The sequence below is a fragment of the Neopelma chrysocephalum genome, unplaced genomic scaffold (assembly GCF_003984885.1).
Source record: "Neopelma chrysocephalum unplaced genomic scaffold, ASM398488v2 Primary Assembly neopelma1_43, whole genome shotgun sequence".
Taxonomy (NCBI): Eukaryota; Metazoa; Chordata; class Aves; order Passeriformes; family Pipridae; genus Neopelma; species Neopelma chrysocephalum.
Genome location: NW_020897702.1, coordinates 1290009 through 1308741, shown reverse-complemented (window position 1 = coordinate 1308741; position 18733 = coordinate 1290009). Strand labels below are relative to the sequence as shown.

The 18733-nt window shown below is 37.5% G+C and overlaps 1 protein-coding gene across 6 annotated transcripts; it reads right to left on the bottom strand.

Annotated features, from left to right (window-relative positions):
• Positions 1-1124: 1124 nt before the first annotated feature.
• SPART (spartin) lies at positions 1125-18525 on the bottom strand. Of its 6 annotated transcripts, none has more exons than XM_027677731.1 (9): positions 18479-18525; positions 12695-13527; positions 11337-11534; positions 9682-9786; positions 7823-7952; positions 6839-7033; positions 5724-5882; positions 5559-5649; positions 1125-2838 (listed from the first exon to the last, which is right to left on the bottom strand). In XM_027677731.1, the coding sequence occupies exons 2-9, from the start codon at positions 13523-13525 to the stop codon at positions 2652-2654; spliced, it is 1896 nt and encodes a 631-aa protein (XP_027533532.1). In that variant the 5' UTR covers positions 13526-13527; positions 18479-18525; the 3' UTR covers positions 1125-2651. The 6 variants fall into 6 exon arrangements, with proteins under 6 accessions (XP_027533532.1, XP_027533534.1, XP_027533533.1 ...); XM_027677733.1 differs by lacking the exon at positions 18479-18525 and adding an exon at positions 18323-18399; XM_027677732.1 differs by lacking the exon at positions 18479-18525 and adding an exon at positions 18316-18397.
• Between the last annotated feature and the right edge of the window lie 208 nt (positions 18526-18733).

Sequence of the window (18733 nt, the reverse complement as noted above, 5' to 3'; positions counted from 1 at the left end):
GGAGCCCCTTCCAACACCATTCGGTGGGAAGCTGGTCAGCATGTTTTAGTGGAAGGTACTTTCACCAATTTTTTTTAAAGGATTACAGATTCAGTCAGGGAACATAAAGAAATAAGCTGTTGTAAGTTGGTTTTAAACAAGCACTAAACAAACCAACCCACTCTTGGAATCCAGAGTAATCTATTCAAATACAAGGGTTTAGACTTGAGGTAAAAACTGGTTTATACCTACAGAATGCTGAAAATGCCACAGACAGCAGTAGCTTAGAATTACTTGGAGGTCATTAAAAGTAATCTTCCCAAGACAAGATTCGAGATCAATATTATAGCAGAAAAGACTTTGAATAAATTTGGAAATAGGAATGCATTAGGAATAGGGTAGTAGTTCATGCAGTACACAGTAAGGAGTCTTATAAGACTTCTTCTAGGACTGCCATACATCAAAAGATGTTCAGTGTCCAAAGAAACAAAATCGAGCTGTGAATAGAAAAAAACCCTAAGATATGAGCTTTAGGGAGCTTAGTGTATAAAAGGGAGAGCAGAGTTAAGGCCGTAAGTGGGAGAAGCCTACGGATTTGCTACCCTGGGCCAAACTAGTGACAGTTGAAGCAAGGTAAGTTCGGTAGCATCATATTCAGCTGTGAGAATTAACTAAACTTTGGAACAATGTAAAAGGGAAGATCATGGATGTATCACTTTACAAACTGTAAAATGGGGTAGGCATCATTAAAAAAAGTCTCAAAGTAGATAAATACTATTTTGAAAGACTGGGTACACATGAACAGAACAACAGCAGGTTGAGCAGGACAACAATTTTTGCCTGATACCGATGGCATTTAAATCTTTTTTTACTCTTGGTCTCTTGAAGACCTTGATCTTAACTGTTGTTTTAAAAGAGCATGAGCTACACGCAAAACCAAAGTGGGAGAAGGAAGATACAAATAATACATCCCTATTGTAAATGCAGTTCATAGCAACAAAAATGCTTTTGCTAGTGTGAAGTTTTAGTAGCCTTTTACTGGTTACACATGCTGGCAAGTGGCAGACTACAGTAACAGAAATTGTTGCAGTGTACTTTAGATGGACCTTTTTAGTTTGAAATATTTTAATTGATGAGCTTGTTTGTATTGCAGACATATCCCAATACTGTTATTTTATTACTTCAAAAGTCCTAGTTTTTCCACTCACTGATCCGTACAGAAGCTTCCTATCATAAAAAGGTCAAGAACAGATTAACCAATTTTAATTTCATCTTTATTTCCATAAATCAAAGTTAGACTTCAAGTGGTTAGATCCTTGTGTTTCACATTTCTCACCCTACAGCAGCTACCACAAAATGTGCACCTATTACCATTTTAATAGACATTAGTTGTTACTGTGTTTTTTTAATCTGATACAAATATCACTTGCTAACAACCATTTAGTTCTTTTCTCCATTTACATGAAATGGAGATAAGTTGTAAATTGATGGCGTTCTGTTTGTTGCAGGTACAGCCAATATTAGAATATGCAGCAGCTTTAAAACTCAATAGTGAACTGTTAAATAAGTAGCGGTGCCAAAGCATCTCAAGGATTTGACATACTGAGTTATTTTACACTGGGCTACAAAGAAGATTGCAAATCTACACAGTAGCGTCTATTCTACACACCTTTCTCCATTAAAAGGGCTTGCCTTTGTACCCTTTTTAAAGACTTCATACCCTTGTGCAACTATGAATTTAATGGAATAAAGATGATGACTGTTAGAACTATTTGTTCAAATATAACCTGTCTTCCATTAGGAGGCCATGATATATAATCTGGATTGCCTACAAAGTACAGAATGCACAGAAGTTCCTAGTGCGTTCTACAGAATATTTTCACAGAAAATTTATGCAAAAACATACTTCTCTCTACATAAAAATCTGAATTTCAAAGAATCTTTGTATATTCCTTATGAAGTCAAGTGGAAAATGCATTTTTCTAGAGCTGTCTTTTAAAAGAAATGCTTGGTATCTTTGGTTTACTTATATGCTGGATGAAAAAAAAAAAGTTTAAAAGGGAATAACTGCCTAGTTACCTGAGGTTCATCTTTCATTTCTCCTAACATGAACTTTAAATAAGATTAGCTGTTTGGTAGCTGAAAAGATAAATTCTCTATAAAACAATGAAACCCAATGCTTATTTTAGTAATGCATATTAAATAAGACAAGGCTAGGTTGGTAAAACTAACTCAAGGATCGTTATAAACCCAAAACTAATAATTCTACTTGTTCCAGAATTAGTAATCCTACTTTTTCAGTATCACCTTCTTTATAAAGTGTTACAAAAATATTCACAATAGTATTACTATATTAATCTATTATTTCATATATTATTTTGAAAAAGTGCTTACAGAGGCAAGTATATGAACTGCAAACTCATAATCTTCCAGCTGCCTAAAGCCCCGATCCAGTTGTTTAAAATCCTTGTTCAATACAGAACAAGGAGTTGACAACTTTCATTTTTCCTTCTACGAATGCTCTCCCTATTTTTACATTTTCATGTCAAATTAAGTAACAGTTGCTTGGAAAGTACAGTGTGATTTATGTTCAATTGCAGATGAGCAATGCAGTTACTTGTAAATAGAAGTTTCATCTCTAATGTAAGGCTTTGAGAAATATTTAATTGCTTTCATTTTTTACCCTTCTTCTCATTATCCAATACTTTATATTCATCTAGCACAGCATGGCCAGTTTCCTTTGCAGTTCTCTTTACAACAGCTTTGATACCAATATTGTCAATGTTAAATGCTGTCACACCAACATTGATTGCAGAATTCATAGCATTGTCTGTAGCATGGCCAGCATCCTCTCCATACCTAAAGAAAGAGAGCAGTTTTGTAGATTTGTATACTTAGTTTTTTAATCTTCACTGGAATTCTTTTGAAAGTTTAGGCATTACCAAGAACAAATAATAAGCACAGAGTGTGAATGTCTTAAGAATAAAATTAGAAATTACAAAGCCATTTGAGTAAGGGCTGCTGCTCTATCAGATGGATTACCCTTTAAAAATACCAATATGCTTCTGCCCTTTTTCCTCAAAAAACCTTCCAGTTTTTCTCCCTCTTTTCTCTCTAGTGTCGAAGAGTAGAAGACTTATCTGTAGAACCATAAGAAGGGGAAGGGGAGAGAAGTGCAATAACCTCCAAGTCCTTACATAATATTCCTATACCCTCTATATAGAAAGCCAACCGTATCCTGGGCTGCATCAAAAGCAGTGTGGTCAGCAAGTTGAGGGCGGTGATTCTGCTCCTCTACTCTGCTCTGGTGAGACCCCACCTGGAGTACTGCATCATACAAAATCCCAAAAGGCTCGACAAAGCTATCTTGAGGCTGTGATGAAAATTAAGAAGAGATAAAAATCTTTGGTCTCTCTCATGGGGTGTGGGTCCAGCTTCTTTATGCTTTAGGGCTAAGTCATTAGTCTCATATTAATTAACTACTTAATATACTCAACTGTACAGAGAGAGCATACTGAAGGAGGACAAGAATACAGTGAGAGCAGTAACTCCAACTGTTCCGGGCAGCCAGAGATTTCCCAGAGAGCACTGCAGTCAGACAAACCAGGCCAAAGGGAAGTATTCCTGGCAGCATCAGAATTCCAGCAGTCGGCAGTGTTACTTTTTCCCTATGTTTTTTATGACCAGAGATTCTTTGAGGACCTCAGAATAAAGCCAGAGAGAAGCACAGAATATCAAAGAATCCAAAAATCTATAACATTATCAGTTCAGCAGCCAGAGCATATGTCTGGAACCAAGAATGAAACCGAATAAAAAGAGTTACTGGGTTTTTTTGGTTTGCTTTTAATTCTCTGATAGAGCAACAGCCTTGAATCACCAACATTGGATCTGCAGATCACAGAATTAATCTCACAGCAAAGTGCAGTATTTGTCAATTTAATTAATTATTTTCACCTCAGGAGCATCATAATCCAGTATATAATATCAGTAAAACAGGTACACTCATTTAAAGCAAGACTGCAGTTTATCCAACACAGTAAAACTAACAACTTGTTAATGTCTGATAACTAATTTTTTAGTTTGCCAGTCTCAATTGCATAATTAACTTTTTTTTTAAGAAAAAAGTTGTGCAGAGCTATATACTGCATTTATCTAAATTGTTTGTAAAATAGACAGTAGCATGGGACTTGAAATATTACTTCTGAAGCTATGTTTTCCCCCAATTCCGATCAACATGCAAATGATGAGCATCTCTATATAATTCCAAAGGTATTGTAGCTAAGTTTTAGCTAAGTTTTTTTTGATTTAGAGACACTGTGATGGTGCTTCTTTAATGTTGTTTCCATTAAGGGGAATTTGGCTCATTTACTGGTATTTTGAATGGCAGAAATCTTTGTCAGTGACAAAAAACAGCTTCCAAAAGAGAGATTATGTAAAATTTTAATACAATTATAAAGATAGGTTTTAAAGATTAAATATCATTTCCCATTGTATTGCAATTAGCTGCAACATTTAATTACTTATTGTTTTTCACTGAGTGTCTGTTGTCAGCTCATCTCCATATTTTCTGTTTTTATATCTAAAACAAAAACATTATTTTGAGTTTATGTGAAATGAGTACCAGTACAATACCTCCTGACATTCCTACCTACTGAAAACAAACATTAGCAGTAAAGCACCACTGACTAGAACTTCACTATCTGGCCTCCTATTTGAAATGCATCACAACACAACCCTGAACACCAATCTGTTTAATACTGTATGCTGATGTTTATCAGCAGGCTTCTGCTAGGAGCCTGTATGCACCTTCAGCCAACCCTTTTTAATATCCCTTTTGCTATGATTATCACCTGTTCCATTTAACCTACATGCTTTGGCTTACTCTTCACTTTCTATTAAACCTACTGCACTTTTTTTTGAGGGGTGCATTTCCTATCTTTCACAATTACTTCAATTCCCTTATTCTCCATAGCATCTTCCAGTACATGCACTCAGCTTTCATCTTTCCATCATCTTAGAAACATCATCTTAATCCCAAATGTCACCTTCCTCTTCCCCCACTATCTTTTTCTAAGAACATCTGTATTTTGCAAGTCGAGGCTGTTCTATTATTGCTATTTATGCCTTAGATTTCCTTATACAGTTTTCTTTTTTTTGTACCTCCTCACTATAGCCAGACCTGCTGATAGATGAAGTTCTTCTATTTTTCTTAACTTTAGCTAAGTTTGCAAAAATTCAGGATTAGAGCCAAGTGGTTTAAACCATTAACTTTTTTCATAATGACATTATACTGTAGAGCGAAGATAAAAATCTGAACATTATTTGTGACAGCCTGAAGCTGTAATACTTCTACAAGAGAGAGCTAAAAAAATACTTCACAGTCATTCACTCATTTCATATTTTTGCTTACAGGAGATGCTCATTAGTGTGCACTTAGCACCTTATCATGTGCTACACAATTATAGCAAAGCAGGTATTTCAGACAGTTTCCCTGCAGTTTCATAAGCTCTTTTTTTGCCATTATTCAAACAGAATGACAATGTACCATAGAAGATAAAATCAATAAAAATATAACTTACTTGTATTTGACAGTTTTTACAGTCTCAGTTGAAACACTTTTAGCAATGCACTTCGCTGCACTTTCTAAACCTTGCCACACTGTTGAAAACCCTGTAAAAACAATCAGCTTGAGTTCACAATTTGAAAATAATGCAATTTTAAAAAGTATAAAGAATTTTTATTACCTTGAACTCCACTTGCTGCTACAACCAGAGCACCATCAAAAGTCGATTTGCCATCTTTATCTTTCTTAAGGGATTCTGGAACTAATTTGCTGCCATGCTTCTTCACATGTGGAGCCAGCTCCCTTCCGACACAGTTCGCTATAGAACATACTCCCTCAACTGCCATAAAACAATGGCATGCAGATTATTTAGTAAGAACACAGAACATCTTTCTTTAAAAATCTTTACTCCTAATTAGAAGAAAGCTTCACTGAAGTTTAAAGTGTTGCTTCTATTTAAATATGCTTATTTGAAAGACAGACTTTAATCCACACTTAAGTACCCAACTGATACAGAGCAACCTTATTTTTCAGATTCTGCACAGCTTCAGATACTAAGAAACAAGTAAGGTTGGTCTTATGGCTAAAAAGTGCTTTAAAAGAAATATATACACTGCTCACACTTCAAATTTCAAGAAACTGATTCCATTGCTTTGTTATCCCCAACTTGCAGATAGGGAACAAGCTGCTGCTTTCCTGACTTGTCTTCTGTAGAAGTCTGTCTTACAGTCATTCCAGCTCTTCAAAGTAGGTTTATAACAACCAGCACAATTTTCTTTAAAACTTGGTTGAGTCACTAGACAGTAAATATGAACATTATATGCAATTAAATAACAAAATGAAGTTACTGAGAGCTGTTGGGGTTGCCAAGCACCTCTGAACACCAGGCCATTCCTATTTGGAAATTTATATGTAGTCAAATAGATTTGTTTCAGGTGTTCGAGTTTAAAAATATACACAGTGACAACAGAGCTTTTAAAATACATGATTATCAACTTAAGAAAAAAAAGATACAATATTCAAATTAACTGTCTAAAACTTTCAAAAGCATGTCAAACTTAAGACTATACACACTATTGTTTTAGGAAAGAAAAAGATGTCTCGTGGCCAAGTAATAAATACTAATCCTGAAGCATGTCTGTTGCAGGAGATAACTAGGCACAAACTACTGTTCTCTGGATTTCATCAGGTCAGTTCCTCCTCCTGTTAACTGGCTACAGAAACCAGCTCTCATTTTACGAGGTATTTATTATTGAAGGTAAAAAAATATATATATTATGAGATGGAAATTTTTACCTAGAAATTGGCTGACTTTCACAGCTCCTCCAGTAGCCTGTTTTGCTACATGAAGTCCCTTTGCTACAGTTGGATTGACTTCCACAGGTTTTTCTTCTGGTTGAATGTGTTCTCGCAGTTTAGAAGCTCCTTTGTGAATAGCTTTACCAGTATATTCTGCTCCTTTCATTAGGCCCCAGCTTACCCAAGATGCACCTAAAAGGCAAAAATTGCTTTTCTTAGAATGTACAATTTTACAGATTATGATTCCTACAGCTATCCCTCGTCTACCTCTGCAACACTGACTTTAGAAACAGTCTTGATTACATAGTCTGCATTTATACTCTTCCCTGAATGGTTCAGCATGAATTCCTACAGTAATTTCTGCTCTTAAACCACTGCTTTTGAAATTAATTTTATTTAAGTTTAATACAGCCAGCCTTCATCCAAATGTCAGCTTAATATAGATAATAATTTTTTTATTATATATCCAAGCCCCAGCTAGCTGAGAAGCGATAGAATGGCACATCTCAATGCTATTAACACTCATTAAAACATGTAACCAAACCCTCTAGCCCTCCTTGCAGATTCATATTTATTACAGTCAGATAGTGGTCATTAGTATATTCCAAAGGGACTCAGAGGAAAAAACCCCACATGTTTATCTGCGGAAATCACAACAGGCGCCTGCTGTAATATAACTGCTCATACAGGGGTAAAATTGTTCTGTCACAATGGTCTGAGTCACAGGGGGTGATATTCTAAGTGTCACATGAAGAGCCAGACTGATTTGCAATGAACAAGACTGTTGGCAATAGACATATATTCTGCACTGTTTTTATAAAGCTCATCAAGGCATCCTTTAGATGACCACAACTGGAACTAGTGAACAACTACTTCTGACAACTCAGCTTCTACCAACACACATGCATTTAGTTGAAAATACTGTTTAAATGTCACTCACAGAGGTTTATATTCAACACAGTGCTCTTATTACAACTGTACCTGACAAGATACCATGGGCAACCTTCTCACTCCATTCTGGTAACTCTTTCTGATTTTCTGCTCCTTCAGGTTGCGGTTGGATATGTACAGTCTGAGGCAAGTTAACTGCATCACTAGAGGCTTCTGAAGGCTGACAAGTGAAAGCAAAACATCTGAGAATCTACTTCGCAGCTTATCATCAGGATCATACAACATCCATTATCAAATAATATTAATGTTGTGCATGCCTTGGGTAAGTGTACAGAAACTCAAGGAAAATTTAAGATGCAATTACTTTTGCACCAAAATGCTACACATCCAGACAAGCTTATCAGATAGGTCAGCATTTTTCCTACACTTTCTTCATTCAGCTACAATGGAAAGATTTGCTTGCCAATATAGACATATGGTCAAGGAGCTGAGTAGGGAAAACTTACAGTACAAGTTCACTAGCAAAACAGATAAGAGACTTGCCCATCTATCATTTTTATCTTCTCAGAGAGAAGTCCACTTTGTTGTTATTCAGCATAAGAACTGCAGTCTTTGGTCAGAGAATCCAGCTGCACTAAGGGAATGCAGCTGTCCTGGTTGTTTTTTTTCCTCATCCTTTCCTCCCAAATTAAAAAATAAAGGACATTATTCATGCTGTGTGCTGTTGATGCTTTTGCAGACTGGCACAGCCAAGGCACACACAATGCTGTTCATGATACTGCTCCTTATTTAAAGCCAGGTGGACAGGTTCTGTGTGATTTCATGTCAAACACTACAGTTTCTGGAGTAGATGTTAATCATTCAAACACAGCAACCACCACCACAGGCCACTTAGTGTTTCTAAAAAGTGTAACATCACTTTACACAGATCACAGACAATGTATAATTAAACTTTAATTACAGAAAGCAAAAAAATTGTAATAGATCTAGGTTTTTGTTAAGATTCGATTTTTAGAACTTTTCCAATGTAAAAGTAAATGAAAACCCAAACCATTTCAAAGATTGAAAACACTGCTAGTTAACGACAGATAGAAAGAAAAGAAGTTTTTGTTTAGTTTAGATTAAACTCACTGGCAGAAGAGAATACACAATATAGAATATTTGTATTACATGGAATTCTTAAATTCCCCTGAAACATTTACTGGACATAAAGGCAGGCTATTGCCCATAGCTGACTGCTGCAGTATAACAAAACCAAACCAACATTAACAGAAAAGTGTAGATTAAAACTTAGAAGGTTGCTACCCAGAAGGTTAACACTGTATCACTGACATATCACAATTACTGCTTGACAGCAGTGTGAAATCTTGTGTTCAAGAAATGTTTTCAGCATGTGACCAAATTACCTCAATAAACAGCTATAGGTAAAAACCAACCAAACAAAAAAACAACTAAAAGACCCAGACTATGTTCCAGATGTTATTTAGTTACACCACAGTTTGGGTCACTATATAGAAAAACTGTCAACAAGACTTCTGAGGACTATACTAAGGAACAGAAATGGATTCTCTAATAAGACAGGTGACTCACTACTATAATTATATTAAATATAGTTGTCAACTAGATCCTCATGAGTACCATGTAAAACAGACACATTAAATGGCTATCAGACTAGGCTTTGAAATATTTGTGCTATATCACAGTTTTCAAAACTCCTGAAATATGCTGACTTGAAAAATGTGGTAGCCTGCAGTAACTGCAATTGCTCTTAACAAAAAAAAACCAACCAAAGCAAAAAAACCAAAAAGGCAAAACAACCCAACAAAAAAACAGCCACAGGACACAGCATACATTGCTGCTGTCAGTCAAATCAGCTGTTCTAACATGCATTCCAGTAACTATTTTATTTTATTTACTATAAATTTTGAAATCACTGTCCTGGCATTTACCTGGACTTTGTGGCCAGACATCTGTTTAAATTTATCTTCAAAATGTGCTCTCTCAGTTGCTGGGAGCTCTGAAGATAACCCTAATCTCTCATGGGATCCTGGCACCTGTGACATCGTATCAGGGAACATTAACAAAAACATGAAGTTTTAGGACAATAAGGAGCTAATGAGATATCAAATTTGAACCCCTACTATGCAGGAAAAATGACAGCATTTTATCCATTGAGTCCTGCACTGAAATAGCCCATAATTCTGCAGTAGTTTCCCCTTTTAAGTAAAAATTAGTGGCCACCTATGCTAGTGAAATTCCCTGCTGAACTCGACAGGATTTATACCATAACAGAACTCCACCCTCATGGCATGCTCCAACTGGTCCATCATCACTGCATTAAACTCTTGGTTGATTCAACAAAATTCTCTCTTTCATGAAAACACATAATCTTGCTATGAGCTCTTAAGTACTTATGGATTACCACTCTTCCTGAAATGGTGCTCCAGTGCTCTCACGATAACATTTTGCACCTTGTTTCCAGTCACTGTATGTTATCACACCTTTGTTAGATTATGGGAGTTTTTTCCTGTTTTCTCTACCTGTCAATATCTTATTGCAATAAGGCACCAGATTTATCTGAGATCCTATTTGAGGCAGATTTTTGAGGCACACACTATTTTCACAGATCTTCTCTGAGTCAGCTTACTGTTTTTGAACTGTAAACACATTTGGGCACCATATTCCAAGAATGGTACCATCCATCATAATTTGTGTGCATGTGTGTGTGCGCACACAGGGAAAAACATGCTTTCTCCTGAACCCCAAATTTTATTTTAGGTTCTATGTTCTCTTTTGGAAAAATAGAGAAAATATACAAAATGGTCTCCAACTATGGTCTGTGCTTACAAATTAGTATTTTAAAAATTCTGTACTCCCATCTCAGAGGATCTACGGTTTCATTACACAGCTCCTTAATCTTGGCCTACTTTATCTATTTCTCACTGGTCAGCTTACCAAGCAAGACACAAAAATTTGCAGTTTTACACAACTAAATGTAAATGTGTGGCAATGGATTTACCATATGTAGGATGGAAAAAGTCCTGTCAAAGATGGACTGGTGAAGAAAAGGAAGAAAACAGCCCAAATGTTGTAGAAACAAAAGTTTTTAATGTTGTTTAAACATGTCTTAAAATGGCTTTTTGCATTTCTGCAAAGTCACTGCTCCTTCTTCCTGACACCCTCTGTGAAGATCTCTTATCTCCCACGCAGGAACGTCCTGGGAAGATGTCCTGAGGTCTTCTCATTGGCCTTTGTTAACCCCTTCCTATTGGCTGTTAACTCTTTACCTGATTGGTTTTTCTGTAAGACCCTGAGCCTGTAATTGGTCCCCTTTAACCCTCCTAAAAGCCTTATAAACCCCTATCCCCACAATAAACTTCCTATTTCGTCCGTCCCTCCCTCCCTGGTGGTCTGTATGAGCTCCTTACAGGGTCGCAGGGCCACGTGGCAGGGGGCAGGGGGGAAAAGCATTCACCTCCAAGTAATGGGCTGACACCCAGGGCCTGAAGGTTCCCCCTCCAACTAATCCGTTGTATAAATGTGAGAATATATTGATGACTTATACCTTTCCTTATTGGTATAAACAGGCACCTCAGAAATTTACCTGGATTCGAAGGTCAGACATCTGTTTTAAGAGATCCTCAAACAGCTCTCTGTCAGCTGCTGGAAGTTCTGAAGACAGCACTACTCCTACATAGGACCCTGGTATCTGGGACATTGTGTCAGGGAACATGTAGACTCCAGTACTGCAGCACAGAACAGGAGACTGGTTACACATTAGAGGATACAACCAGTCACAAACCTAGAAAAGACAAGTACATGAAGGAATTAAAAGATGCTTTTAAAAAGAAAGACAGACAGAGCATAGTGATAAGCACCACAAACTTGATTTTCCATAAAGTTTCTAGTGAAAGGTTCCCTGCCGATGGCAGAGGTATTGGAATTAGATGATCTTTAAGGTTCCTTCCAACCCAAACTATTTTATGATTCTATGATGAAAAATAAAAAGCCTTATGCCATCTGTTAAAAACAAAAAAAAGAAAAACAATCCCAAAAAAACTACAATCCACATGACTCTGGAAATACAACTCTTCATTAGTTCTGACAGTCTAATATAGAGAAAATATTAATTTTCACAGGACTGTAATTCAGGCTGGTACCCTCTTAACTGAGGTCTAGTCTTGAGGTATAGAAGGTAAAGAATTCAATGAAAAGAACTGCCAAACAAGTCAGGATTCACAGTGCCTGTACCATCCTGTAGAACTCAGGGCAGGTTTATATGATAGGATAAATAAAATGTATGGCTGTCGCTGGCCTACTGCTGAAGACTGCTAACATAGGTGGAGCTGAACCAGCAGACCCAAAACCAGGAAGTAGTTTTCTGTATGAGACTTCCAACAGCCAATCTTAACAACAACAAGGAGATCCAAAGTCAGAATCCACAACGTTCGTTACAGAACATGCCCACATGAAGCAAGCAAGGACTGAAAAAATACAGATAATGCATCTTTTTTATTTGTAGTTCAGAATCTGGACTAACATGGGCCCTCAAATTCCAAATTATCAGTCGCCCTAACTTCAATATCTTATCACTAAATGAGACTGAAGTGGGTAGTTTGCAAGCCCATTTGACACTGACATGTTACAGTATGTGAATCAACATATCTTCTCTATGTGAAGGAAGAGAAGTTAATTTTATGAAATGAAAAGACACATTCAGTCAACTTCTTTAGAAACTGGGATTCACCAGAACAGTCAGCACTTGACAACCTTGGGAAGACACGGAGGTACTTTTCACAGAAAAAGTCATAAAAGCGTATAATGGCACAAAACCATTTCTGCAACATCTATAACATTCTTCATATTATCACAAAGATATTTAGGCTTTGAAGAGCAAGGTGTTAAGAGTTTTATGACAGTTCTTGAAATTTTAATTAAAGGCGAAAGTTATTTTCCTGTTACCTGAAGAAATGCAGGTGGACGATTCTGAGCTGCTTCACTATCTGTATCCAAGAACTTCACAATGCGTAGATATCCAGGATATGAAGGAGCACTAACCTGCCCATCAGGAGTAACAAAAAATATCTGTACTCCTTGGGGAATCAAGATCAGCTCATCTGCATCCACTCCCAGGTTTTCCAGGGGAGGTGGCTGAGTACACTTGTTGTAATAGTCCTCACCTACAGAAGAAAATTCTCCAGAGTCTGTGCCATAAGATACAGTAAAATGGCCATTGGTAGCTTGAGGAGTATATGCAGGAGGTGCTTCATTCGGCAGACAAAGAGGTTTTCCAGAGGATGGACTCATAGCTGGAATTTGACCCTGGCTCACAGCTGCAACACCTCCGTCTGCTGCAGATGGTTGACTTGGTGCAAACAGAGAATTAGGGGCAGGTGGTCTTTCTGGCTTTTCTTTGGAAGGAATGGATGGATATAACTTGGGCACCCCAGGAGAGGCATCCATCGTAGCAGGACTTGCTTGTACAGGTGGGGTGTTTTGCTCTAGACTGCTGAGTCGAGCACGAACGTTTTGCAGGGTCTCCCTCATCTTCTGCTGCATTTGCCTGGCAGACTCCCACTGGGACCCTACACATGCAGGACCCTCTGATGGAATGCTAACTCCTCGGAGCAAGTGGTCAAGCCCTTTCTTATAGTAACTTCTTGCCTCTTCCTTCTGACCCAGTTCATCTGTATTCAGTCCTTTATTGATAAAAATAAAGGCTTTCCTGTACTCTTCATTAATAGCTTTAATATTTGCATCTTCTTGCATAACTGGATCCTGCAGTTGTTCCATTACTGCAAAATGAAATAAAAATCAATAAAAATATTCATCAATAAAGCCAAACAATGTTTACCTTAGAATAAAATGTCTTCTTAATGATAACCATACTGCATGTATTAGCAGAAATCTATCTATTTGCTTGGGACAAGCAAATATGTTTGATATGTTATGGTTATCTCCTAATAACATTCAGATTGACATGATTCCAAGACAGCAAGGAATCTACAACCATCATATCTAGTTACATCAAAGACATTTATTTCTTAAAAGTTAAACATCAGAAGAACATGGACATGCCTGATATTAAAACTTTCATCTTAAAGATCAGTAGCAAACAGAGGAGTAAACAAATAACTTAAAAAATTTAACTTTTCCAAAAACATCTCTAAGGTATTAAAAAATTCAGTTAACATTTTGTCTATTTAAATAAAGGCTGAACTTACAAACAGTACATTTCTATTTGAATAATTTAAGAGAAAGCACTCAACAGATTTAAACAAATCTTGATCAACTTCAAGTAACATCAATACACAGAACTGGGAAATACTTTGAACAGTTAAAGCTGTGCTTTACAGAATGAAAACGGGGAATTACTTATTTCCTTTACGGTGTTTATAGAGTGAGAAAAGACAATTCGTTTTACACTCCCTGTTCCTCCGGTGAAAAATAATTGAAAGTACCAAAATGTACAAAAGATTGCAGGTTCTAGGTCTGTTTTGGAATGTATTCCTCAAACTGCCTCATATATTTCAACAACTGAAGGGCAGAAAAGAATATGGTAGGTTTATTTGAATTCTAAACTGTGTAAAATCATTTTTTTAACAGTATGCAGATTCTCAGTCTTGGCCAAATGCAGAAAATATAAATCATTCTTGGACTAAGATAGTGCTTACAACATACAATGTAAAAAATGCCAGTGATCTGGTTTTTTTGCTGGCAGCCATGAGAGGCATTGTCAATTCAGAAGAATAAGGTAATTATACTAGAAAAGTCTGTACCATGAACAACAAAAATGTGATACTATATAAAAATTAAAGAGCATATATTTTCAAGCAAAACCATGATTCTCTCTGTAAGATGGATGAAAGAAAGGAGACATCTGTCAATCACGATATCAAGCTACGGAAAACATGGGGGTAAGTAAAATCCAAGTGGAAAAATAAAAATGCTGCCATTGCACATACAAAAGCACTAACGCCCCTGTGTGCAGCTCTGGTGAGAACTCACACAACACTGAGCCACACTCAAGGAAGATGCGCCAGAACAGGAAGAGGTGTGCAGAAAGTTACTGATTTTTTCCAGATGAATCGATCACTTTTCCCTAGAGAGATGTAGGTTTGGCTTACCAAGCCAATACAACAAAGGCTAAAAGATTGGATTAGTCTCCACAAATATAATGGATGAAAAGAAGGAAGTAAATCAATAAAGAAAAAAAGAATTATTGTAATCCAAACTTTTAATAAAATCCCAAAATAGTACCTGCTTTTAAGGTACTATATATATATAGTCTGGAAAATATCTTTCCTCTAGTCCAACAAATCCAGAGAAACTTAGGAAGTGCAGGTCATGAAAAGATTTTTAAAGAGGCAAAGATGAAATGCTGTGCTCTACTTCCACACCCTTTATAATCAAAATACAGACAGCACTTATGTGACTGATGCATCTGCATCACACAACAGAAATGCCATGTCATCTGGAACACATCTGTACTTATGATGTGACAGAATCCAATTTCATGCAAAAGACAAGATGTGTGGTTTCAGTCCAACGACAGACAGATATAGCTAGGAATATGACAGGGACAGCCTGAGAAGGCAACCCCCATGGAGCAGATCAGCAGTGACTCAAGCCACTATGCTCACTGTTCATTCCCCATCACATAGCAGAAAAATTAATCTTGGGCTGTAGGAGATTTTTCCGATTGATTGCAGTCACTTACTGCCAACAGGCTCAGCATCTTTTATCTATACACTGGCTTAAGTGTATATTTAATAACCTCCAAGGACATCAAGTTTTGAATTTATAAGCATGCTTCTCACGAGCACAACAGCAAACAATGATAATAAAAATAACTGGAAAGAACTCTCACGAATTTGTGAATATAGCTGGGTCCTTACACAAAAGATTATACTTAATCATGCAATGTATTTTATGATCTATACACAAACCATTTAGACGTGCGTAACTGAATTATTTGCTAGCAAAAAAAACCTGGCAACCACATCATCTTATGTCAATGCTTGTATTTACTAGTGAAAAATCCACTTTTCAAGAAGGGTATAAAGGTGAAAAAAAATTTAACATCAAAGACCTCTGATTTGAGAATTGTAGGTATGTAAACACAGAAAATGTTTAGAAAACTGAGAAAGGCAAGTTTAATCTATCATCACAGTTACTTCTATATAAGTAAAATTTAGTGATTTGAGACTTTTAGTGTCTGTATACCCAATTATGCATAAAGTCCTTTCTTAAGACTTCAAGTAAACAATTCATTTGTGTGAACAAAACTGCAATTCCATAGTCTACTTTGCCCCATGTATATTGATTTGTTTATTCTGGGTAAGGCTAAAGCGAAGATAATTTACAGATTTCAAATAATTCTTTTATAACAAGAAGAGACATCAAGTAAAATCCTGAAGTCAGAGCTACATTTCGACTGAATAGTTAATTAATTTACTATTCATTGTACACTTGTCATACTGTCAGCAGCACTGTTCTTGATAAAGCTTCGTCTTTATTAACACCAGAAAAGGTCTGTAAGAAAACAGAGATGTCAGCATGATCAGTGTCCACACAGCACTAGTGCACACCGGAGGTACAAAAGCTGGCTCAGCAACTGGGAAAAGTGGGACTGTTGCAACTCATCTCTGATTGTCTGAAACATCCCAAATTCGCAGTGTATGTGCAGTGTAGTTACAATCAAATTATGCATTTGGGTGGCAAAGCACTTGGAAATGGAGGAAGGAATACACAGTAGATTTTAAGTTAAACACAACATGACTAAAAGCCCAAAGAATTGAATTTCATTCTCAGTAACTTATTAAAACTAATACAAAGTAATGGATAGTATAAAATAAGCATACCTAATTGCTCCTTCACAACACAACAATATTCTCTGAAACAGAACACTGAAGTAGCAATCTGATCATATGCAAGGAATATCCTCAATCATTACTATTTTCAATGTATGAACTTAATATAGTATTTAAGTGTCCTGCATGTTTTAGTATTTTTCTGTAATCCATTTCTGTACAATAGAGTCTCATTTCCTCTGTTTTAAAGCAAAGTGCATGAGAGCACTGCAAGGCAACCTTTGGTCCTGTGCCCAGTTCAGATTGGCCCCGATCTGTACTACTTTGTGGAAAATAAGATTTAGAGGAACTTGTCTTGGAGAAAGCAAGAAAAGAGATAAGAAAAGAGCTAATGGGCACTGTAGATAATCACAGATCAATCCAGCGCTTGAGCTCATTCCATAGCCCTTTTTCTTTTATCAGTCCAGATATACTCTGTGGTTTTAAATGTCTTGACCAAAGGAGGCTACAGTGCAACAGGGAAACTTGAGTTTGATATTGTAAGCATCTCTACTATCTGAATAACCATCCTTCCTCTGAAGCAGCAAAACCCACTTCATTAAAAAGTGGCACAAGGTAAACATGAAGCCTAAGACTTACTGAGAGGATTAAACATCCTGACTGAAAGACATAACACATTCTTTACAACTCACTACTTTTGAAACATGGGAGGTATAGGGGAGGAAAACGCAGAACAAACAAACAAAAAAAATACCACCCTTAATCCAAGAGCTTTTCCTATTTATCAACTGTTTTCTATCAGCCACTCATTAAGGAGAACTACCATGCAGATAGAATTGTTTAAGCCTTATTTCTGTAGAGAAGGAACAATTAAGAAAGTATTAGTAATTTTTCAGAATTTAAAGAACAAACTGAATTAGAATAAATGTTATGTGGAATTTAAAACAATACAAGCCAGGTACTAGCTGATAAATTTACCTTTTCATGCTTTTACTTTATTTAAATTAAGAAGCCCTTAAATTTTTCACTAAGTGCTGGCCTACAGCTAGTTTTTAAGCACCTAGGGCTAGATGATATCACAGACTAGACAACAGAGAAAGTCAGTGATCTGATATATGACAGTAATTCTTACTCTCAAAATTAGCAAATACTTCAGGAAACTCTCATCCTCTGATGTTTCAACCTACTCCTCAGGCTGGTATCCCAGCACCTTAATTTACCCAGCCAACAGGTCTACCTTTCCTCTTCTCAGTACTACTGCTGTCTCAAGCTGTTAATGTCCAAGTAACTGAACTTCCTTCCCAACTCCTTGGTCTGTATCTCCATCACATGCTTTCAACGCAGAGCTTTTAGGCTACTTGGCACTTCTTTAAAAGGGAAATTGAAAAACCAGTCGGGCAGATAATGCCCAGCACAGACATCGTTCAGAGCACCGACGTACAAAAACATTGCCTACCATTCCGTGGCGAAAGATTTCAAGGTCATCATGGAAAATTCAGTATTACATAAGATTGCTATTTAATACTTTTTCATTAGCTGTGTGCCTGCCAGTTTCTGATCATTGCCAGCATTTCTACACATTCAGACAACTCAAAACTATCTAACACGAATCCTTTAAAAGAAAAAGACAAAATACAACGAGCAGTTATGCAAAGTATTCTGACAAATAACCTCTCGCGTCCATAAGGAGACACTCAATACATTATTTATCATCATGGCTACTTCAACCTGCCCTGATCACGCCTCTCCCCGACCTTCCCTCCCACCCACCACCTGCCTGCCCGGAGCTCTCCCTGCCGCCCCGCGGGGCTCCCCGCGGCTGCCCTGCCCCGGGCTGCTCCGTACCCGTCCCGCCGCCTTCCGTCCGCTCCAGCTGAACCAGCGCCTGTGTCCACGGGCCCCCGGGGGCATCCGGCCCCAAAGCCGCGCTCACCCAGCTGGGCCCCGCCGCCGAGCCGAGCGGATCGAGCCCCGCCTGCGCCACCGCCTCCTGGGTCAGGCGGCAGCGGGCGGGGCCGCGGCTGTGGCGTCACCCAGGGCCCGGCGGAGTGCGCGGGGCCTGGCACCGAGGGGTGAACCCCTTCGTGCCCGACCGGGAGCGCCTTCCTAAGTCTGGCAGTGACATTTTATACAATTCATAAATAATACCGAATTGTGCGATTTATCCTGTTTCTTCTTGTTGTTTTGT